Here is a 25,000-nt window from a genome sequence, read left to right on the forward strand (position 1 = left end):
TTTATCATGTGACTGTTGCCGTGGTTGAGGGTGAGACAGCTGATGAGCACGTAAGAGAAACACAGATTTCAAGTTGAATATTTCTGTGTTCTTTTACTTGCTGAGGATTGTTGACAGAACTAGAGAGAGAACATGAGAACATGAGACTGAAAGTGATGATGCAACTCTTTTTCTATACTCTCTCTCCTCATTTCAGCAGTTGGACATTATTTTCTAATTTCTTTGTCATGTCACTAACTTTCTTTTTCTTCTCCTCCTCACCTTTCTACTGGCAGGTGAGCGGCCAGTCAGCCAGCCACGTGCAGCTCTCTGTTGCTATGGATGCCTGTGCACGTATTAGAGGAGTCCCCATAAGGTCCAGGGCCTCAGTCCGGAAAGAGGTATGTCTACCGGGGACATTGCATTTTATTACTACTACATCTGACACAGGGTTTTTATTTATTTGCATTATTTAGAATCAGATTTAGCTTACTCGGAAACCCTGACACCTATAATATTAATGTTATGTTAAAATACATACGATCTTGTCTTACTTGTTTTTCCAAGTATGATAATGCAGAACTACCTTAACAGCTGGTGTTCTGTAGCTGTTGGATGTTAACTGCAGTTTGTAATGTAGTGAGATATGTTTTCACTGGATATGGATCCAACAGGAAGTGTTGAAAATTAGCGATGCATGCTACAGTAATGGTAAACTACATACACAGTGTGTTGTTTTACTGTTTTAATATATTCCCCACAGTTATTAGAACATCCTCATTTGTTGCAGGCCTACAGGAGTTGTATATAAAAGAATTACACATGTACTGTAAATAAATTAGTAAAAAATAATAAATAAAACAAGCAAAAATCAAACTCCAAATATAATACATTTACACAGAGGGGATCTGCTGCGGTCCATTTAGTTTGAAATTGAAGGTGTTGTCTGTACAGTATCCGATATTGCATTTCCTTAAATCTACACATTGGTTTCTCGTTATTTCTGTTGGGTAACAATGTACTAACTAAAAACACTGCGTGTGTGTTCGAAGACTGTGCGTGATGGTGGGCCGCAGTTTGTGAAGAGCCTCTTTAGGAATAAGAAGGAGCTATGCAGCGTTTGCATAGAGCTGCCAACCAGAGACACCACAAGACTGACAGAGGTTTGTCACACAAACTGCAGCAAACATATTTAAAAGTTCAGCAATATTCAAACATAAGACGCTTTAACGCTGAACATCTACCGCGCTCTTTCAGATTCATTTTGTGTGTCTGCCTGGGCAATGTGAAGGGGACGATGTCACCCAGCAGGTATGTTCTTATTTATAGATACCAACATGAATTATGGTAAAACAATGACAGAATGCCCTGCTTATAGACTTTCACATTTGACCTACAAGCTTCTCTGTCTTCCTCTTCTTCCTCCCCAGGCTCTGTTATCTATGCCAGGAGGGCTGTGTGAGCTTCTCCGGTCCCTCCACGTTCACAGCCTCAAGAATGACGAGGTTCTGCTGCTCAAAGACTCCCGCAGGCTGGCAGAACACAAGGACGCTAGGCCTCAGGTAGGTGACAGATCTTTCGTATTGAAGGAATGTGCACAGTCGGCACGTTAAGTAAAGCGGAAGTGAGCAGAAGTCGGGGAAATGAGGCGAGAGAATAAGGGGAAGTAAGAATGAGCTATTGTACTCAAGTATGCGAGTAGCTAGATCCAGTTATTCTTTAAAAAATGATCCTTTCTTGAGAGAACCCTTGTTACTACAGCATTTGCTCTTGTTTATTTAAACTAGAAACATGCACATTTGTGTACTTAAATGACAGATATTTATTATATTTTCATTCATTAAACTGAATCCCCATTTAAGTCTTTTAGGTGACTAAATGGCTTCCCCATATTAATAGCCTTGTCTGTTCCTCCATGAAATCAGACATACCAAGTCTTTCTCATACATGTGCAGGTGGGATAAAAGACACAGATGTGTTTGTGTACTCACAGGCCTGGCATCTCTGTGGTTTTGTCGTCCATTTCCGACAGTGAGACCTCCCACCTATCTGCAGTACAGAGTGGACTTGCACTAAGTGATTCTGCACATGCAACAGATCAACTCACAATCAGATTACAGACATAACAATGCCCTTGCAAAAGCCAAGATCTTTCACACTAAACGCTGTTCAGCAGATTGCTGAACATGATCGCTTTACAGTTTATAGACTCTGTCTGCCTGTTGGTTACAAATACTGTCATTTTTCTAAATCAGTTTTTCTCTCTTTCTTCTCTCTTTCTGTCGTACTTTGCTGTTTTCCTCTGCCTTTAGTGTTGGTTAAAGGCTGTGTGTGTGCTTAGACAGAATCCCAGCACTAGCTTCTACCCTCAGGCCAGTGTAGCCTCTCTGGCAGGCTTGCTGGGGTGCTACATGGCAGGCGTACGCTATGCTTTGGAGCTCCAGGCTCTTCAGAGGGGCACAGCTGAACCTAGCCAGGCAGAGGAAGATGACACCAACCAGTCGGTCTCATCAATCGAGGACGACTTTGTCACAGCCCTGGAGCATCTGGAGGAGGATGACACAGGAGACAATCCCTGTAGGTTTGACATCTAATGCTTAGTGGCATTTTGTAGCCTCTGGTCTCTTATGTAAAACATCTTGTGATCCCATCCACTAAATATAGATAATCCTGCAAGATCCCCATCTTTTTATATAATCAAGGCACAATGGATGAACAGCTTTTGTTTTCAGTTGGCTTTCTTTTTTGGATAACTATTTACCATGTTTATTTGTTATCCCCTTTTTATATGTACGTTATATAACCAGTTTATTCCCCTCTCCATTTCATCTCCACAGCTGCAGCTTCCTATCACCATTTTAAAAAGCGTGATGTGGCATCACAGACAATCCCAGCCCACAAAAGAAAAAAAGAATTATCAGGCTCCCGCATTATCATAAGCTCAATTTCGAAGAAGAATTCAGCCAAACATAGTCCAGGTCCGGATGTTTCTGTCACAGTGCAGAGGTCATCAAACGTGGAATCCCAATGGACTTACTGCAGTCCCGGAGCTCGTCTCCCCTCGCCGTTGATTCATGTGCAGTGAATCGGAAGACTCTGACTGCTCCAGCCCCAGCCCAATAATTTTCCTGGATGAGGTGAGCTACCAGAAGAGCCTGCTGGCCAAGCTGGATATCCCCCAGGTGCCAGGGGGGCCCAGAGAGCGAGTTGAAGACTCAGACTCTGAAGTCAGTGAATTCTTTGACAGCTTCGACCAGTTTGATGACCTGGAGGAGCTGAGCTCGGAGAACTGCACTCTTGCACCGCCTTTGGACGGCATCAGTGCCCCAACCACACATAACAAGACAGCATTCAAATATGTTTCCAGGGGCTGCTCAACAAAGGGTATGAATCCTCACCGCTTTGACCACCCCACTCTCCCAGCCAATGTGAAAAAACCCACTCCTCTGAAACCAGGCTCTCCCTACTCTCTTCACTCTGAGGTGCCTGACTCTCCTCGACCAATGCAGACCCCATCTGAGGAGAATGGTGGCCCACTATTCAGTCCTGTCAGCTCCTCTGCCTTCAGTCCCCTGGTGGACTCTAGTGGACCACTGGAGTACTTCTGGAAGGCAGATGAAGATGGACGGGACAGCTCAGAGCTACGTAAACCCCAGGATCTCTGCTCACTGTATAAGACTTACTCAGACTTTGCCAGCAGTCTTTCCAAAGAAATTCTAGGATCTGTATGTGGCTTTCAGTCCGCCGTTGACATCAGTAACAACAAGAATCTCAGCTGCGTCTGCCACAAGGAATTTGAGAACCCCTCGGGCTACCTGATGAAGCTCTCAGAAATACAAGAGACTGTAACAGTGGCCACGCTGCAGAAGAAGTCCCAGTCTCTGAAGGATGGCATTCAGAGGTTTGCCACTGACCTGGTGGAAATGAGCTTGGGCAGCGCCTTGCGAGACCTTCAAAAAGGCGTATCCTCCTGTACCACCACCTTGTGTCACCTAGCTGCCAGGCTCACCTCCTCAGTGTTTCAGATGGCCTTCCATGAGATTGGCATGCGTCATGCGTATGTGTTGAAAGAACGAGCAATCAATGGATTAGCTGGGTTCCTGGTTGGAGAGGCTGTGTCTGGGGCGCTGAAAGACTTCCTGATTGTGAAAAAGCAGATGTTCCACAGCACAGTGACACGTTTCGCTGCTGATCTGGCTGAAGAGCTGGTGTTTGAAGGAATTATGGAAGTGTGTCAGTTCTCCCACCCCTCAACCCCTCGCACTCCTAGTGATTGGTCATTTAGCCACGGACAAAAGGAGGAGGAGGAAGAGGAGGAAGTGGTTTCTTCCTATGCGTCAGACTTGTCTGAGTCAGTTATCCAAGATGCCTTCATAGAGCTCTCCCAGGCTGATGTTTCCTTCACTAGCCAAGCAGCTATTAGTGTGTCTCTGGACAACATCTGTTATGTCAGTGCAGAGAACACTAGCACTCAAACCTCCAGTACCTTTACTAACCAGCAAGTTTTAAGTTCTAGCTCAGCTGCAGGGGTTCCAGGGCCTTCAGGAGAGGATCCTACCTGCACGGTAAAGAAAGCCCTGTTCACTGTATCAGGCATGGCCAGCTGTATTCCTGTGCCCCAAGCAGGCCAAGCCCTCTCCCACCTCCAGGATTCTGAGGAGACCGATCAGTGTAAATCTAGTTTGTCAGATACCCCACAGGCCAGCCCCAAAAGAGTAGCTGTATGTTCCTCTGACACCGCCACATCTACACAAACTCACCTTTATAGTCATGGAACTCAGACCCCGTTACCTGGAGAAGACCCCTCTCAAGGAAAGTCCTCATTCCAAAACTTCTCTGGCAACATGGTGGATATGATAGTAACTGAGGCGTGTGAGCTAATCACTGCTTCTAAGATGAAGAAGAGTTTTGGTGACTGTGCTGAGTTCTTTACAAAGACAATCGGAAGCAGAAGAGATTCTTCTTGTAAGCAGGAAATGATTAACTATGAGGCTCCAGATTCCCCTACAAAACAGGGAGCTTGCTTCAGATATGACTGTAGAGATTCTGGGTATGTTAGAAACGATGCCACTGTTGAGCAAGCAACAGACCTTAGCATTCCTCACTTTTCCTTTCAGACAGGCTCTCAAAGCCAAAGGAGAGCCAGCTGTGAGTTAGACCCCAGGACCAGAGGTGTGGCTGAAACACATCCTGTGATGATGCATACTCTTGATGTACCGGGCACCGAGATGAGTGGACAAAGGAGGATATCTGTTCCGGGGGATGACTCGGCTCCAGGCTCTGGACAAAAATCAGGTGGGACTCCCGGCCCTCCTCCTTCTACACCTCAGCAGCCCAGTGAGGTATCCAAAGAGAAACAGATAAAACAGTTCTCCAAGAAGCTGAAAAGCAAGCTGGCCAAGGAATTTTCCCCTGCTACCCCCCCACCTACTCCTCACTATCAGCCTGAGCCTGGCCCAGGGCCAAAAGATATCACCCCTGAGGCAGACAAGGCTGAATTTATGCTCAAACTGATGAGGTCTCTCTCTGAGGAGGCAGATGGCAATGAGGATGAAGAGGTGGAAGAATTAGCAGAAGAAGGTGGTGTTGGTGGCACTAACCGATGTTTAGAGACAGTGGGTGGCCGGCATGAATCAAACCAGATGTCCGCTCGCAGAATGTCCAACAAGGAAGCTCTCCATTATGCTGAGCGGTTGGCTTGCCACATTGTCTCCATGGCAACAGAGATGGACACCCTGGGTGGGGCAGAGGAGGAGGGAGAGGGAGAGGCAAGCAAGGGCAGCGAAAGAAGGAGAAGAGACAGTGTGGCTCAGTTCTCAGAGCAGACCCTGAACACCTTGTGGGTCTATGCCGGGGAGGTGGCGGGAGAGGTCATCAATGATGTGAAGAGGATGGTGAGCTCAGCACAGCAGTGTCCATATCACAGAGATGTCAGAAGAAGAAGTTTTGACAGATCTAGCTCTGAATGTCTGCATCACCACCCCCAACACCAGTCTCAACCCAGTACAGACCAGAACAGAGACTGGAGGGTAGGGAGGTTGGGTGATCAATGGTCTAATGACCTGATAGCCTCTGTCTTCCGATCTCCTACCTCCACTTCAAGCACCATCTCCAGCTCCAGCTCTGGCATGTCCTCGGAGTATCCTAGCTGTGAGAGTGTGACAGATGAATATGCTGGCTACCTCATCAGGGTACTGAAAAAGGAAGGAGGCAATAGGGAGTTGGTCCTGGACCAGTATGCGAGCCGTTTGGCCTACCGCTCCATAAAATTGGGCTTGGCTCATGCCAGTCGCAAGATCAAGCAGAGATCCTCTAGCACCCGCCTTCACTCGTCAAGGTCGCTGCCAGATGAATGGAAAGGTTCTGGTAGTGAGGCCTCGTCACTCAAGGACAGATTTGAAACAGTGGTTAGTCCCTCAGATGGGGAAGCTCAGTGTTGTTGCAGGGACTCTGAAGAGCAGAATCAGAAGGAGTATGTTGATCTGGTGAACTTTGCAGAGTCTTTAGCTTACAACATCACCTGTGATGTCACACGCAAGCTGCATCTTTCCTCTGTACAACTGCCCAAGTCTCTCACTGACTCCTGTCTTTATAAGAAGTCCAAACTTGAAGACATGGCAGAGAATCTCATCAGGAACTCCTTCTCCTGCCCCCTGTTGTCCAATGAGGGTAAGAGCAGGCATTACCACAGTACAGGAAGCCTGTATGATGGAGGCTACAGGAGTAGGGTGATGCAGGTCATCGAGCATTATGCCAGAAAAATAGTTGATGACACTTTGAAGATGAGCATGGCTTCAGTTGGACATTCATCCCGGGAGCACCAGAGGACCCAAGGCCATGACAGACACTCTCACACCCAGAGGTTGTCTGAGGGACCATCTCTAGGACAAGCTCTGGGGGAGAGGACATGCCGTTATTGTCAGGTCCAGGAGTGCCCGTACTGCACCAAACCTAGCAGACACCACCACCAGCCTGTATTACAGAGGAGGAAAAGGGGCCCGGAATGTCAGCCAAGGGCTGAGCGGCTCCCTGGCCTGGAGATTCCCAAGATCCACATTGACCTGGACCACAGGGCAGTGTTTGCAGAGGAGATGGTGTCCATGGCAATGGAGACGGCTAAACGTGAGTTGAGCAACACCAGCCTTAATGCTGACAGTGGAATCGGCCATGATGGAACCAGCTATGCTGAGAGCCTAACTGCTGAGATCATGACGTCGGCCCTGTCCAACATGTGCCAGACCGGCAACATCAGGTAACCACACCATGATTCATATTAGAAGTTGCTTTTGTCTGTTCTGTCTTGTCCATATGTTCCTGTTATGGCTAGGGCCACGCATACATACTGTAGCATTTAAGCAGCTTTTTTTAATTGACTTTTTATTGATTGATAAATCAAAAACATTTATAAACAAGTGAAAGATATTGCATGTAACCGCCTTGTCTTCCTTGGCTATGCTACACCCTTTCATCAAGTTTCATGAAAATCGGGCTAGTAGTGTGCTGACAAACACACGTAACCTCCTTGGCTGCGGTGTATATGGTGCTATTTCATATTTACTTCTTACCTTACTACCATTTCAATGCATAGAGAGCATAGTCATCATGAATTTGTAAGTGTACATATTAGCATCATTTTTGAAGCCCTTTTACTTTTTTCCTTCCATCTCTCTGTGCATTTAGCTTTCCAGGTAGGGAAGCCACGGAGTCGTCTGTGTCCCAGCAGCTGAGTGTCGGAGACGACAGTCTGGGCAGCTGGTCTAACCTGAGCTTTGAGGACGAGCATCCAGACGACAACAGCAGCTTCCTCCACCTCAGCGACAGGTATACAACCATTATTTTCCTCATACATAGCTGACCAAATGTCCTGTTACCCTTTCCGTCAATAGTTTACACTGTGCAGATTCCCTGACTGAAAGCATTTATCTAACTAAATGTTAAAAGCGTTTCATTTTGTGTTCATGTGGTGGCTATCTGCTAGTAACGGCTTCTTAGCTCTCCCATACTTTCCCTCTAGCGCTTCTATTGGTGACAATAAACCATCAGTAGTGATAAATAAGCACATTTAAAATCACGGATATTGTTATATGTAGGATTGAGACTCATTGTTCTGGCAGTTTTTTATATTTTCTACCAGGAGTAGGAGTTATTGAAACCCCTGCTGTGAACTGGGTACAGTTTTATCTTCCCAGTGTTTCCCACAAAGTACGCAGCGATAACTTCTCTGATATGATGACAGCTGCTGTTGCCGTCATCTCTCAGGAGATGGGGGTTTCTGTTTCTAACAGGTGGCACATGCTCCCTTCTCTCAACCACATACACTGCGTTTGAACAATCTAGTCATGGGTTCTACTAAATATTTTAGAGTAAGATAGCATAGGATATAAGAGAATGTTAAAATTGTAATTTGAACACTGATCACAGAGGATGTAAGCGAGGAAGAGCGCAGTTATTATCTGGGCACAACGCTGACATTGGTTTATCAGTTGGAGGCAGTAGAATTTGTTTCTGTGGACTCAGGACTTAAAGGAATACTTCACCACTACAATGATCTTTTGTAATGAATCAAGCTTCCACACAACTCGTACAGTAAAGAGTTACAAGTCTCATTTATCCAGTGGTATGCTCACTGATGAACCTAAACGCTCTCTCTCTTAGTACGGTGTTTTAAACAGACTTTAGCAAACATGCATGTGTTTGGGACGTAGTGTCATACGACTGTTCAACACGGCCCCCAATTTATCAAGTTTTTGGATTCTTTACTGTGTAAGCGTGCAAGAAAAACAAAGTTTTCTTTAAATAATTCCAGGTGAGTAATTGATATAGAAATGAAAATCTTTGGGGTAAAGCGTTCCTTTAAAGAATGAGGCTTTGGTCGTGCTGTTTCAATATGAGCTCTCCTCCAGAGCAGCACAGAAACATTGTCTTGCTGGTGTTGGACGTTGTTTAGCAGGAGTCTGCTGTGGTTGCGTCTAGATGGGAGGCCTCCCAAGGTCAGGGTATAGTTTGGGACTTGGATTTGTCTTGCATTATGTGAGATCTGACGGATATGTTGTTCTTCTCAGAATGTTTGTGAAACGCACCACAGAGAGAAGCACCAAGTAGTAGTTGTGACAGAAGTGGCCTTCTGTTCTTGGACGGACATCGTTGCTATTTCTGTGTGCGTATACACAAAGGGAGGGAGGGAGGGAGTGTCGGCCCTCTAAGTGACATGGTCTCACACAAGTCTCCAGTCTCTGGGAATAACTTGACATTTCTGGCAGAGGCTCATATCTCCATGGACGCAAAACTGACAACACTTGAGATTCTTTCCCAGGATACTGTTAGAAACACAATGTGTTAGCATGTATCATAATGTTTTCCAAAGGTGTGTCTCTTCACTTCAGGCAGTGTTTCCACAAGAACAAAGTCCAACATGTGTAATTATTTTAGACTCTTCAAAAGCCGACCATATCCGCCCGGCAGATGCAATAACGAAAGAGACAGTGAGCATGATGATTGACACATGAAGACGCTCTCACCATGTGTCATTCATTCAACGTGCAGAGAGAAAGCTGCAGCTGAGGTAATGCAGATTAACGGGGGTATTTTTAGATATCAGAAAGGAGAGAGCTGCACGCCACAGCATGCAGGTTCCAGCCAGCCTTGACTAATTGCAGTGAATGTTTGTTGTTGTCAGCTGGTTGTCCTGGTGGAACCCACACGATTCACCAGATTATGTAAAGACAAGAACGCCATGATCTCACATGAAGCCACAAATAGTCTCGATCAACATTTACAGATGAATCACTGATTGTGGAAAAATCTGCATCAGTTGGAAAAATCCTCCTGTTTCAAAGGGACAGTTCACCGCAGTACGGTACATGTTGCCGTTCATCAATCTAGATTGTGCTGATGTGCGTCTCTACGGGCGGTAGAGACGTCTCTACGGGCGGTAGAGACGTCTCTACCGGCCCGTAGAGACGTCTCTTCAATACAATCTCCAGAAATCGTCCCCCTGGTTGTGAGCAGTTTCATGTAGGAACTATTTTCTTTCTACCGTATCACCGCCGGTGCCATCTCGCTCCATTATATTGGAGAGAAGGCAGACATCTCTACGACATCTTTCCCTTTGAAGCTCACCTGTCATTTAAAGGAGTAATGCTCATCTACAAGCATCGATGTTGAAGCTGCATGAAAGATGTGGTCATTATCGCTAATGGGGTGAAACTGCTTATTACATCCTGGTCTTTGTTGTCCCTCTCAGCAGCTAGCCCCTGTCTGTGTTATAGCGGTGCGTTACTTGCCTTCTCTCTCCAGCAGCAATGGGAACAGCAGTAGCTGGAGCAGTCTGGGCCTGGAGGGGGAGGCGTGTGAGGAGCGCTTGTCATTCTCTCCCTCTGACAGGTTGGTCAGCAGCTCCTTCTGAAATGTCTGTAAGACCCGGGGGTTCACCTAGAATGGGACAAAGAAAAATAGTGGAGTCATTGAATTCACTATGACGAAAGTAAGGAAGCGTGTAACAGATCCAAACAAACATCTCGGCACAGAATTGGAACCAGGGAATTGCTTCATCGTGTGAAAATGATTCACAAGTTTGATTTATACATTGTCTCATACTAGGAACCAGCAGCCCCTTGCATGACCACACAAAGCTCTAAACATAAATGTGCTTCCCATGCTTGATGCTCATGTCTGCATGTGATGTATTGCTGGTTCTGCACTGCTTTCATGTGATTTAGTTGCTTATTAGAATAATTTGTGGTGTATTTCTAATAATGATATAATATTTAGCAGTTCAGATATTACTCCTGCAGGTGTTGCCATCATGGGCCCAAATGAATATAACAACATACTGAGATATTCTGTCGTGCCAGTCATTTATAAACACGGCGTCGTGTTCTCGGGCTGGTGAATGTGCGTCTGCGTCCATGCAGCCGCTCGTTTCGGCTCATAGCGGTGCAGCACTAACAGGATCTGAGGTTTGGACTCGGCCACTGAACAGCAATCTATTAAATACAAAACGCTGTCACGTTTCTGTTTTCTTTAAAAGCTCTTCCTTGTTTTCTTATGGACATTGTGAATAAACGGTTTAAAACTTCCAAAACCTCTTTACTGCCAATCCAGTTACCTAAATCCACCTGGTGTCACTCTTAACGTGGAAATTAAAAAATAAATGGTGGCAAAATAACCACAATTGTCTCACATGGTGCGTTAGTGAAGGCCGCAGTGTGTCCCAGTGAGCTTTGATTAACACTGATGTGGTTGTTGGGTCTTCAGGTCATTAACAGTCCCTTTAATGCTGGTGCTGCCCGGTCCGTCTTAGTGCTCCTCACTGCTCTGTACAATGTCAGCGCTGCTTCATGGTCCTGTTCATAAAGACGGTGGAAGCCATCTCCAGAAGGATGTCCTTACTGCAGCACACTGAGCAGAGTCTACGAGTCTCGCTGTGTCAACAACACGTGATTCACAATCTTTAAAGTGGAGCAATGAGCGTTTACCTGTTGGCACGTCACACACACAAAGAGTTACGCCATCGTTATGGAGTAGATGTTCACACTGGAGAACAAACGTTCACGTTTACCTTCAGTCATCGAGCCTTAACTGATGAGAGACCTGGACAGGGAAGAAGCCGCGGCGCTCCCTCGTGTCTTTAGGTCAGGATTGCTTTGCCGTGCATGTGGCTTCTGTTAGCTTAAGCACGCTTGTTGTCTTCCCTACTTCCCTGCATGCAGCCTCGTCACTCATCACTCTTCTCCCTTCTAACTCTCCTGTGTGACATTTCTCATCCAACAGTGACAATACAGAGGACAAGGAGACTGAGGTCAAAGAGGAATCCAGTGGTGAGGAAGTTTTACAGCTTTGTGCACAAATACATAAACCAGCAACCGACAAACCAACAAAGTGAACATACTTGTATTTGAAAGGTTTTCTGGATCCCTGTTGAAGATGTTTTATTCCTTATGTTCAGGGAAGTTCATTATTTATACTCACCATCACCTGCTGATAAATAAAGACACTTTGAACTCAGAGCAGGTTCAGTAGAAGACTTCAAAAATCATTTTAAAAGTAAGAAAATGCCCCCCCCCCCTCTTAATTTGAGGTCTTGCTCTTTCCCCTCCTTGAGATTCAGTTGATTCCGGATGTCTGCCTGTCTGAGTGCGTTGTAGCCGGGGATTTTACCGCCCCCGGATTCAGCCACACTACTGCTCATTCAACCACTCCACTCCCTCTACACTCAGTCATTCTGCGTTCTGTGTGTGTGTCAAACCAGAGCAGCCCCCAGTGAGGGGCCAGGGGGGGGACTCCTCATTGGGTCTGTTGTAATGTCGGAGCGTGGGAACTGGGGAGCAAAGGACTTCTGCTTATTACCCTTAGTGTATCCGGCTGTCCTTTGTACTGGAGCAGACCAGCACACAGCACTGGACTCGTGTATCTGATCAGGGATTAGAAGGGCCAGTGAAGAACATGAAGGGGGGGGGGGGGCAGTGGCACAGAGTACAGAGCAGATCTCAAAACAAAGAGTTTAATCTCATTCAGTTGTTCAGTAGCAATAAGACCAAACAGTTGTATAGACGTCTGCTTCGAGCTACAACAAAGGTTGAGATAATGTGTGTGTTCTGCAGGGACGCTGTGTGTGGACAGGACTCAGGTGCAGGCACCCCGCACCGCACTGGTCGTAGTGAACTCGGACATCAGGGAGCTCGGGCGTGGCCCTCAACACGTGACCCTCGACCCTCAGCTCAGGAGCCTGCTGCAGTGGGTGGCGGCCTCCATGGCCGACATCCCGCAGATCCAGCTGAGTCCTGACCGAGAGCTGCAGCAGGTGATTGTTCACTGCCATCACCTCACTTCTATAAAACTAGTGCTTCACGGGGGCTCTACAGGAACCTCTGTCTGCACATTACTTCTTATTAATGGTTCTGTGTCGTAACCTTCTTTGCTTTAAATAGTTTCTGAGCTTTCTCTTATTCCACATGTGCTTCCTCTGTTCCTTATGGATCGTTGGATATCTTTGTTTGTAAATGACTCGTGACATATTGCAGGAACCTCTCGTGAGCTTTTGTTCAGCCCTTCTTTTGGCAACTGGACTTGACTTACGAGACTCGACTAACGAGAAACCCTTAAACATTCATCCAGTAAATAATAACCGTGTGCCCTTTCAGCTCCCAGCAGTGGTCCAGAGGCTTCGGGAGAGGAAGTGGAGGGTGGGAGAGCTGCTGCACACGCTGATGCGCTACAGTGAAGAGGGTCAGACACACAGTCAGGCCAGAGAGGAGGCACTGCAGGCGGGCAGAGAACCTCACCGCATCCCCCTCTTCCAGTGGCTCCTGGAGCACGCCTAGGGACACTACACTCCTCTCCTCATCTCCTTTCCTCTCAACTCCCCTTGCCTCCTCCTCTTCCCTCTTCTTTTCTTCTCCTCTCCTCTCTTGTTTCCTCCCCTCCCCTCCTTTCCTCAGTTCCAAACAGGGCTTTGCAACCTCCCCAGCCCCTAGAGGGCACCATACAAATCCTCTGAGACTTGCTGTGCTGAATGTGGGCAGCGTGTGTTCTGCATTGCATGCTGTGACCAGGAGTACTTCTGTTGTCTTTTATTTTTCCTTCCATGTTCTGTTTCGTTGCTGCACTTTTCCCCACGTGTTGATTTAGTGAGCCGTCTCTCCCGCACACCTACACTTGTGACTTAAAGCGCTCACGCCTTCGTGCGTGAGCTGCAGAAAGGGAAGGAGCGAGAGAGACCCCTCCCATGAGTTCCAGACAGAGAAGAAATGCAGTGAGAGAGAATGTTAGGGAATCCCCATAGCTGCTGTGCAGATGATGTCATCACACACCCACAGCTCACCTCTGGCGTTCCCACATGTTAAGAGACCAACTGTGCTCACACACCACACCCTTGTGTTATCAGAGGGAATCCAAGACCAACTGAAACTCCATCAACACCTTACACTACTCTCCCCGGAGCGTCCATTACTGTATTGATCCTCAGGAGGACGTGTTCTTCACAGCTCCACTGACGCTCGTCTCTGAAGGAGCGTGTGATGACGGACGTGCTGTCGTGCACACAGAGGGATCAAACGTGCAGTTCATCTCCAGTATTTGTATTAGTTTGATGGAATAACTGAAAACACTGCTGACTAGCCTCAATGTCCTGGTTGTCAAACTTAGTAAAATACCTGGGGTGGGGGCGGTATTTAAAGAAAGTATATTTTTGATGAGTCTAATCAAACATGAAATGCTGCTTAAAGCTATGAAAGAAGCCACGGTGTTGGCTTAATGTTGCCAAATGTAAGTCAGGTGACTCCTCCCCCATCTGTGTGCGAGCGGTCAGCTGTGGCCCCCGTCCAGCTCGGGGAAGATCCAGTGACGCAGACAGTGGAGTAATTAAAGACCCTTCTGGTCTGCCCCGACCACACTAACAGCATGTACATAGCTCAACGCTGCACTCACACATGTTGTCACCCACGCTCCACAGCACTAACACACACACACGTTACTCACCAGCCCCCCCCACGTGTGCGTCCACACGCACAGCACTACCAGCGACTTGCTGAGATGCACTTTTGATTTAGTTTTTTGATTTGTCCCGAGGAGAGCCTGGACATCTCCAGCTCTGCCCTGGGACGTCTCCTCTGCATGCACGGTGTGATCTGCAGCCGACCACACGCACACGCACACGCTCACGCTCACGCTCACGCACACCACCCCAGAGATCTTTTTGATGTTGCTATTTATTACTCTCTTTTAACGAGTGAGCCATCCTATCAGGACGTCCCCTCTGGAGTTGGACACACTGTAACATACCACAGCCTCGCGTCTATGAATATAAGTGTTGGTGCCCCCCTGCATGGCTCACCCGTCAGCGGCGTTTAAAGCGTAGCGTTCTTCTTCGCGTGCACTAATAGAGCTGCAGTGATGTGTGCGTCCGCACTGCTTCTGCTTCTGCTCTCTGCTGCCAAATGGTCGTATAATCTTAAAGGTGTTTGTTCTGTATCATTTTGTTTACATGCAAAAAATGAAATATCACAAATTCTACTATTTAAAAAAAGTCAAATGCAAAGTGACAAAAGGAAACGTGAGTATTAACCTGAGAAGTGACGTCGAAGGAATGTATTAATGGAGTAAACATGAAGAGAGCTTCAGTGCACAAACTGTGTGAATGTTAAGTTGTTGGACTTGTACAGGTGTGTGTCTCCCCCCCCCCCCCCCTCTGGTCTGTCTTCACATTTACATTCCTGTGCATCCCAGATGACCTGGAGCTCTGTGTTTGTTCTGCTGCCGTTGTTCCCAGTGTTACTCTCCGGAGCAGGATCACCTCCACTCACCTCTGTATTGTTCCTGCCTCCTTGTAAACCTGCCAAATGAAGATATTTAATAAATTATGTAAGTTATATAACCGTGAGTTCACTACTTGTTCTCCCTCGTGGCATTTGCTGAAAACTCTAAATATGTTTGTGTAGAAGCTTGGTGTGACAATAAAGCTTTTTCATGTGCTCTTACTTCCTCGTCTGAGATGAATGAATACAATCACATGTGAGTTAACAGAAAGAAAAGATGAATCATTTCATTATCTCACCAAACATTCGCTGCTTCCAGCTTCTAAAATGCTTTTTTTAATTGAGTAAATGTAATAATTATAACAAACATTTCAAAGACATCATCTTGTGTTGGGCGTTTCAATATATTCCTGTAGGAGTACATTCACAAGTATTGTCTTTAAGTACAACTTTAGGTACTTTTAAGGTATATACTATTACTAATAATACTTATTATGCTCCACTTCATTGTTTGTCAGCATCAGTGACTTTGCAGGTTAAAGGTTAAAGATGTAAAACACGTCGTCTGAAATAAAACTTGATGCATTTCTATATTAAATGAAGCAACAAAATGATTCTGCTTACAAGTTAATGCATCAATAATAACAATAAAAAGTACATGTTCTGATAATATTTCTGTACTTAATTTAAACTTTGAATGCAGGATTCAAGCTTAAATCAATTAATCAAAAGTAAAATGAAGAAATAAGAACCGTCTCTCGCAGCTCTTTACTGTCGGAGACTCATCTGAAAACACTTTGATGAAAGTTGTGCGTCTGCTTGTAAATGACGATGATGATGATGATGATGAAGAAGAAGCTGATAACAGACTAACTGCAGTGACTCCTCCTCACCTATTACAAGGCTGTCACTTTACAAGCTGCTGCCCCTCCTCACTGTTCCCCGTGCTGCAGGTGCCAACGCACACAGAGGGCGTCTCAATGACAGTGCTGCAGCTCGTGCGCCTGGATACAGCTGCACACAACAGCCTTTGTTGCCGTGTGATTAGACCGTACCACACAGCAACAAATATATAATTAGGAAATGCTGTTGCAATAGCCAGTGCCTGTCAGCGTACTGTGCAGCGGATGAATGGAGGTGTCTGTCCGACATAAAGAAAGAGGGAAGGGAATACCTAATTGCAGGCTGTGCAGTGATACGCCAGGAGAGGAATGTGTCTGACGAGCACATCTTAGATGTTTGGAGCGGCAGGAAGCTGACAGACAACAAGAGGCCACACAAGGATCTGCTTTGCTCAGCTTGTGGGTGACCTGACTGAGTGAAGTCATTTCCAACAGGCTTCACATGAGGGGAGATGTGGGGGTGTGTGGAGATCTAGATCTCTGCTAATTGTCCCCTCTTGGTGAGGAAGAAGAGGCGGCTTACTAGTGATTGCAAGATTGGCATTTCCTGTTCCTGAGCATCCGGCTCACAGCAGCCTGATGCTGAACGTTTAGTTAAAAGCTGCTTCGAAGACGTAGCCGTGCTTTGTTTAACATCACTTATAACGGTGCCAGGGTTCATGACATGCACTTTTACATATTTGATTCTTTTATTAGGCTCATTTATCATATTTTCAACACATGTCAGACATGATGTTCTGTCAGTTCCATCAGAGTGTCAGTGAGTCCGCGCCCAGGGATGAAGCACGCGAAGAAAAAGTAAAAATAATTTGGGAAAGTCCCATTACTAACTGATGTTTGGTGCAAACAGAAACACATTGCAGCGTGTTTTACTATTCATTGAACAAAATAAAAACACATTTTGAACAGTGGTAATAATGCTGGAGATTCCTGCGACGCTCCTTCACATCTCTGGAGAAGAACAAACGTGTTGAACATCAAAGCTTTTCCAGCCGCGTGAAGAAGAAATAATGATCGATATCAAGATATTCTGATGGTTTAAGGATCCAAAAGTTTAATAATTCAAATTCAAATTAATTAAAAATGTTGCACTGATGTCGTGATATACCAGTATTAATATTTTAAAAATGTAATATCGATATCAGGTTAATACTACACGTTTTATAACGTTGTGTAAATAATCCAGCATGTAATCTGTCCATGTTATTGTTCTTTTTACTTATTTATTTTTGTTATGTTGAAGTTAATGTTAAGAGACAAAACGCACAATAAACCTGTAAATGTAATAATAAATAAATAATAATATTGTTATTGTGAATTCTTCTGGCCCTGATATTGTGACCTAAAGACATAACTAAATACCTAACATCTTCTTCTTCTTCTTCTTCTTCTTCTTTTTCTTCTTCTTCTCCTTCTTCTTTCTTCTTCTTCTTCTTCTCCTTCTTCTTCTTCTTCTTCTTCTTCTTCTTCTTCTTCTTCTTCTTCTTCTTCTTCTTCTTCTTCTTCTTCTTCTTCTTATTATCATCATGTCAAACCGTCTGTTCCTCTTGCTGGTAGTAGATATGTTATCGGTACGTGTTCTGGATATTGTGACAAAGCGTTACTACGGACAACCGTCACTCAAAGTGCATCAGTGTGTTTGAGACGATGCTGCAGCAGAAACACGACCACACACACACACACACACACACACACACACACACACACACACACACACACACACACACAAACACACACACACACACACACACTAATCAAACAGTGCAACAGCTTCACACAAGAGAACCCACAGGAATGTAACTCAGCAGACAGACAACGGCAGTTTACAAGGAAATCAGATGCTTTTATTAATGTGGTCTGACAGGAAGATTACTGTGCACGAACACACACACACACACACACACACTCAGTACAAGGAGCGATGTATAGCAGCAATTGTGCAAAAAATTGTCAGTCAGCAATATAGAGAGACAGACAGGAGCCTAATAGCACCAGTCTGTTCCTCAGTGGTCTGATGTCCCTGCCACACACACACACACACACACACACACACACACGCACACACACACACACACACACACACACACACACACACACACAGTCTCTGACATCAGAGAGGCTGGGTCCTGGCTTGGTTGGTGTGTCCCCCGCTGCCTCCCCCCACCGTGTCGATCTGTGAGTCACTGACATCACATCCCTCCCAACAGCAACAAACGGCCGGGTTGTTGGGAGAGTCCACTGGAGGGGGGGGGGGTTTGAGTCAAGCCCTTGGAATGATGATATACTGTACTGGGCTTTGTGTTGGAAAGGGGAAAACCAGCTACATCATCTCGACCAGGCTTTTGTTTACTCTGAAGAACATCTCCTTTGTTTGTTTTGTTCTTGTCATCCTGATGCGTCTGCTCTTTGTTTCATCACCATGAACTCATAGGTGAGAGCCATTAATGAGCCGGGGGGACTGAGTCATGTAGGTGGGTCTGAGGTCAGATGACCAGGCGTACTATAGCATGCAAAGCAATGAGGCGCTTCCAACGCTTTTTGACATGGAAGCTAATTCAGAAATTAATTTGTTCCTGGAAGCTGCCTATAAGGCGGAGGTCGGAGTCCTGCAGTCCAAAGCTCCTCACGAGAACTTTAATTCTGAAAACGTTTATGGAGCGGAAAATCTAATACATCACATCTTTTTTTAAACATACTCTTTTTGCCAGAAGATTTATTATTCAAACTCTGGGTCAGAGATACACACAGAGTGTGAGGATGTAGTAAGGTCACTATAATACGTTGACTCTAAACATCTCGCCCACACACGTTTTTGATCTTTGTTTGTATTGTTTTGTTTGTTTTATTTTTTACTGAGACACCTTATTATCTTATTATAATTATATTTATATTATTTATTATAATGAATAAAATGTTGTTTGTTTCCTTGAAAAAAAGGAAAGAAACCTGCACTTTTGCATACAAAAAGTATTCTTATAATCTTTCAAAAGTGTGAAAACGTTGGAGACCTTTCTTCGTTACTGTCACGCTGGGGTGAAGGTGAGGACCCAAATGGACGAAGTCTTAACAAAGAGCGAGCTTTATTGAAATAAAACCGAAGCTAACAAAATACAAAAGGACACGAGCAGGACACGAGCAGGACACGAGCAGGACACGAGCAGGACACGAGCAGGACACGAGCAGGACACGAGCAGGACACGAGCAGGACACGAGCAGGACACGAGCAGGACACGAGCAGGACACGAGCAGGACAATCCGACAACACACAGTGGGGCAGACAGGGATAAATACACAGACACCAAACGAGGGAATAAGACACAGCTGGGGAGAAAGGCAGAAACACAAGGGCAGAGTAAATGGACACAGGAGGAACACATTAACAATCAGAGGAGGAGGGTAAACACACAGACAGGAAGTACAACTAGACATATAACAAGGGGGAGTGAACACTTCACCAAAGATATGAGACCAGGACAGTGTTACACTTCCAAATGTCACCACCTGTTCCGCTCTGGTTATGCTAAGCTACTTCCTCAGCTACTTATTTCATCGCCTGGTTAAGTCGAGAACATTATTTCACATTTGACTTGATACTCAACGTTTTTAAAGTTGATACTAAAGTCAGTGAGATCTTGAGGTTTTCTTACTTCTGAACCTTCACCTCGACTCTCGATTTGAACCTTTTATAAACTTCTGTTATGAGATCCTTCCCTGCACTATTGAATATGTTCTACTATAGTTACATCTCACCTGGGGAAGTACTCCTTGATGGGACTCACTGATAAAGACACATAATACGTCCTCTGTATGATGTTGTTGCTGATGTCATGGTAACAGAAGTTAAGGTGGATTTCCTTAATCCTGTTTGCTTTATGAGCGACTAATGAAAGCTCCCACGCACTCTTACACCGTGAACATTCCCTGCTATTGTCTGCGTGTTTCCAGCAGTGACCACATAGACTGTGTGTGTGTGTGTGTGTGTGTGTGTGTGTGTGTGTGTGTGTGTGTGTGTGTGTGTGTGTGTGTGTGTGTGTGTGTGTGTGTGTGAGAAAAGCCAAGCAGCAGGCACGGACAATAACTTGAAGACTATGAGCGTGGGAGCGCAGGGACCCGGTGGTGAAGCAGAGAGACGGGGAGTAGCTGGAGATAAGAGCTGCACGTCAGGGGAAACGGCTGAATCATGTTGGAATCATGAATGTTTATTCTGAAAATGATTGGAGAGAAGCAGCGAGAGAGGATCGTGGGCGGAAGGGAACTATCAGAGTCAAGAGGGGCTGCTGGTGTTTCCCCAAGTGAAGCTCTGTTTTGACTCTCTGCTGATTGGAAACAGCAGATGGAGCTCGCTGTGGACCGGGTGACATTGTACGTAATATTAGGTGCACCCTGCGCAGTGCGGCTCGCACCCCGGAGGGATGCAACGCAGCAGAGGCAGGTTTCACTGCTTCATCCTCTGTTGTGTCTCAACTCATCTCTGCTTCCCACTCACGGCTCTATTGACTCAGGTGCATGCGTACGGTTTGGGTTTAACAGACAGCACACGGATGAGGAAACATCTTGACAAATCATGTTTCTCGATGACCTCAGGGCGCTTCCTCCACACTCACGCCCACCTCGCTGATGACAGTGCGGTCTGTGTCCTCAGGCCGGGGCCGGGCCGCTTTGATGTGACCACAGAGAGGAAGCAGAGGTCAGGTCTGGGAGATCCTGACATGGCCAACTGAACAAGAGACATCTCCTGCTGATGTCATGGTCCTGCCCTCGTGTTTTTCCTTTTCCTCCTACTCGTCCTCGTCCTCGTCCTCCTCTTCCCAGCCCGGTTCGATGGCAGTCACACTGGCGATGTATTTCCTATTGTAGGAACGAATGCTTCACAAGAGAAATGTGGTTTGGAGATGAACGAAGCACAAAAGGTCGTCCAAAGCATCAGATGTCCACAGCATGCTTCACTGATCTGCTCACGTGCACCTCGCTCGCCAAAACCACACCTTCCATGTTCAAGAGCATTACAACCCATAACAGTTTACATCACCTCAGAGTAGGGTCCGTGGCACGCTGTCAGGGGGTTGGTGAAACGGCCCCCGTATCTTGTAAGGGGTCCTCGGCTGAAAATAAGATTGCGAACCTCTGCCTTACTTAACACACAAGAGCGTGGGACTCCTGCTGCATCACTTGGAACTCTTCCCACTGTCAGGATCTGCTGTTTGCACAGAGAACACTGTCTGTGTGTGTGAAGTGAGATGGGGAAACGAGAGGAAGAAGGGAAGCAAGGGAGCGAAGAGGAAGGAGCACCGGGGGAGTGCTGACAGACCGAGTGCTTAACTTCTGTGTGGGGCTCCACGATGTGTGTGTTCACACGTGTTTTACCCACTGACTGAGCCCATCCTTCTTCTTCTTGTGCCCACAGAGTCTTTATCTGCATATTTCTAGCCGTGCTCGTGGCGTGGGTCTGTCGGTCCATCACTTTGGTCCAGACTGAGACGGCTCAACAGCTATCGGGTGGATTGTCATGACACTTGGTAAACATATTCATGTTTCCCAAGCGTGTGACTTCGGCGTTCCCCTCGTTTATTCTTCCAGCACCACCACGAGGTTCTGTGTGAAGTGTCTCGACAGCTAGCGACACTGATGAGATTTTCATGTTCCACTCATTGTGTTCAATATGTGGACAAAACTAATAGGGTGAACATGATACCTGCTAATCCTCAGAGCATCAACATTGTCATGTTAGCATGCTGACGTTAGCAGTTAGCATCACTGTGCTATGCAGACCACATCTACAGTGCATCATGATGCATTCATACACACATACAATGCATAATGTCATAAAACATTACAGCTGGTGTAAGTGTCTTATCTTGTTATATATTTGACTGATGGGGATAATAACACATTCTGACTTCCTATACTCATCTACGCACCTCAACAATCAGCTGTAAGGACTCGTAGAAGTCCCTTCAGCATCATAAGTGATTATTATGTTACAGCATCTTACACAATAATCACTTATGATGCACATGGATGATTTAAAAGCATGAAAATGAATGAAAAAGCATTACGCTTTACTTATCACCCGCAATGAAACATTACGAAGAAGCATGCATTATTATAGATACACTTTACTTAAGATACACAATAACTTGTTTTTAAACAGCCTTGGGGTTTGAATCTACATATTATTTATTTCAAACTGCCTCATTATATTCATTATTCTATGTAAATAAACTCTCTCTTCCTCTCTTGGCAGACGTGGTCACGTGACCCCTCCCACCGCTTGTTCCCACGTGCTGCCGCCGCCACTCCAGAGGAAACCCAAGCAGCGGCATTAATGCCATAACGGCCGGCTAATTACTTAAATATACTGCAATGAAAGCAGCTCTGCTGGTGTCACTTGTCATCTTACTGCAGTTCCCTCCACACTGTCCAGAAGTGTCTGCTTTGACAGTCTGCTCAGTGTTCACCCTGACTCTCCCACACTCTCCAACCCACACACATCAGCTGAAATAAGATCTGCCTAATGGTCTGGAATACCCCCGTTCAGGCTGATCATCACTTCAATTTTCTTTTCAAATGTGCAGTTTTGATAAAACCACAGGCCGGTGAGATGTGACAGGAGAGGTGGAGGAGGAGGGGGGGGAGGGTGTAAACATTGGGGTTGCTATGGAGGCGGCAGTGTAAGAAGTTTGGAGCGTGAAAGGGCAGTGTGTGTGTGTGTGTGTGTGACGGTAGACTTGGAGTGACCTTCTCACCACAGAGGATGTGGGAGAGAGCAGAGAGAGACAATCCTCTGCTCTTCATGAGTCTTAAAAGCAGCCTTTCAATCAGATAACACAGCGCGGGAATGAAGAGTGGGAGATGCAGCTTTGTTACGCTTCACCTTCTCATGCACGAAGAACCTCGACACGGTGATTCAAAGTGATCAAACACTGCTGCAGCTGCTGGGCCCGGGGTCTGAGCCGTCACATATCCATGCCACGCAGCAGCTCAACCATTTCCACATATTTGTCTTCTCACATTTATGCATCTCTAAATCCTTCTGGTTTCCCAACAGGCTGAATCCAGTGGAATCACGCTGGTTGTTTTGAAGCTGAAATAGCCACGGAGAGAGCCAGACTGACCGGATCCGGCTCGCTGTGACTCCGCAGTCTGCAAACCTTCACCCATCACCCCGTTACCTCGGACCGATCTGCTGACGTCAGAGTTCATGGGTGAGTGTGAGGAGTTTAGCTTTGGGATGAGGCAGTATTAAGGGTCTTCAGTCTCTCTCATTCATGCTTCGTCTGTTTGCCTCTTCTCTCTCTCTCTACAGCTACAGGGCTTTTGGCTCTGTGTCATCATCCAAAAGAGCATCAGGTTCCACAAAGCAAAACACGGAGCATGGAGAGCGTCCAAACACTCCCTCACACTCTAATACCCATGCACGTACATGCACGCTGGAGAGAAAAGTGTGATACAACCCAAACAAACACATGCTAATCTCAATATCGCCTAAACCTGGCCTCCACTCTTCCCATGCCGCAGCACCAGGCTCCTGACTCCTTGAGGAAATTGCTGAGGGCACAGGAAACCCACAGCCAAACAACAGTTTCTCAGAGCGTATTCGCGACCTCTGCCCGAGAGAGGAGCGCTTCATAGTACGGCATCCAGGGCCAAGCCAAGTGCAGGAGGTGGCTGGAGAAGTACAGCCGGTATACTCTGCGCAACATCGACACAGCGAAGAATCCTCGTGTCACATTACAGAAGCAAAACATCAACAGAGGCAGTTCTATACAGGCGTGGTAAAAACAAGAGTAATAGTAAGGGGGGAATGTGGTTGTACTACAACATAACCAGAATCATGTGTGTGGTTTTATGAAGTTCGAATGCCCATAATGACGGAGTATTAAATGATTGTAGCGCCATGAGGTTTGATGGTTTTAGGGGGTGGGGGGGGGGAGGGGGCGGGTGCACATATAAAAAGCCAGCTTTCTCCCATGAACTCCTCTGGCACCCAGAAATTCACTTGGATTTCGCAAACTCACCCAACCTACTACAACCACCCCTCCTTTCCATTGTCACTGCTTCTGCCTAAAATAACTGCTGTTCCTAAAGGAGCTTCGTTTTCTGCTGGGTTTTCAAATACTACTCTGCTGTTCTGCTGGCAGTGGGAAAAGCGGAGAGGTGAGGGAGGTCAGACTCTGGGCTAACAGCAGCCACGGCCATGTTTAGATGCTGCAACGGCCGCCATGTGCGACCGCTGGACCGTCTGTGGACTCTCGGCCTTAACGAGGCGGTGCTGTGTCACAATACCTTATTGTGCACGGTGTTTTTTAAAGAATGCACGTGTAAGCGGATTATATATGTGAAGGAATTAATAGTATCATATTGTGTTTGTCTTGTCAGGCACATAGCTGAAGCTGTGACACAGAGTTCAGGTTCCAGTGAGTCATTTAAAGCGAAAAGTGAAACCCTGAAAGAATGATCTGTTCCCCTCGTCTCTACAGAGCTTCAACAGCTTTCAACTCTTTTGTTTAACTGACTGCAGCTTCACTGTTTGGGTTCGCTCTCAGCAGGCTGGTCTCCAGCTGCGGCCGGCTGTCATTCTCAGTGGAAACACTCGTACGCGAGCAGGCAGGGCCACACAGGCCGACAGCGTACGTCCACCAAGTGCAGACCTTTGGTAGAAGCTCCTTCCTTTGTTTAAGCTGTGTGCGATGCGACAAACGATTGCGTTCAACGATGAAGAACGATTAGTTCACGCCATCAAACATCAAAGGTCGTCGTCCCAACACTCAGGCTCGTCATCGCGATGGCAGGAAGTCGAATTGTTCAGCACTCTGGGTAATCTCGGTTGATTGTGTGTAACCTGGCAGAACAATGGTCTAGTGT

General features: G+C 46.2%; 1 protein-coding gene across 1 annotated transcript in view; it reads left to right on the forward strand.

Moving 5' to 3' along the window:
• The window catches only part of akap11 (A kinase (PRKA) anchor protein 11), a 16,961-nt gene extending 1,506 nt beyond the window's left edge, over nt 1-15,455 (forward strand). The window contains 12 exon segments of the mRNA XM_029458578.1: nt 276-380; nt 1,032-1,142; nt 1,237-1,290; nt 1,410-1,541; nt 2,292-2,556; nt 2,817-3,049; nt 3,051-7,231; nt 7,660-7,800; nt 10,276-10,362; nt 11,752-11,798; nt 12,582-12,781; nt 13,122-15,455. Of these exon segments, the coding sequence (XP_029314438.1) occupies nt 276-380; nt 1,032-1,142; nt 1,237-1,290; nt 1,410-1,541; nt 2,292-2,556; nt 2,817-3,049; nt 3,051-7,231; nt 7,660-7,800; nt 10,276-10,362; nt 11,752-11,798; nt 12,582-12,781; nt 13,122-13,301 (5,736 nt within the window). The 3' untranslated portion in view covers nt 13,302-15,455.
• Nucleotides 15,456-25,000: the final 9,545 nt, after the last annotated feature.

Source organism: Cottoperca gobio, chromosome 21, assembly GCF_900634415.1.
Source record: "Cottoperca gobio chromosome 21, fCotGob3.1, whole genome shotgun sequence".
Taxonomy (NCBI): Eukaryota; Metazoa; Chordata; class Actinopteri; order Perciformes; family Bovichtidae; genus Cottoperca; species Cottoperca gobio.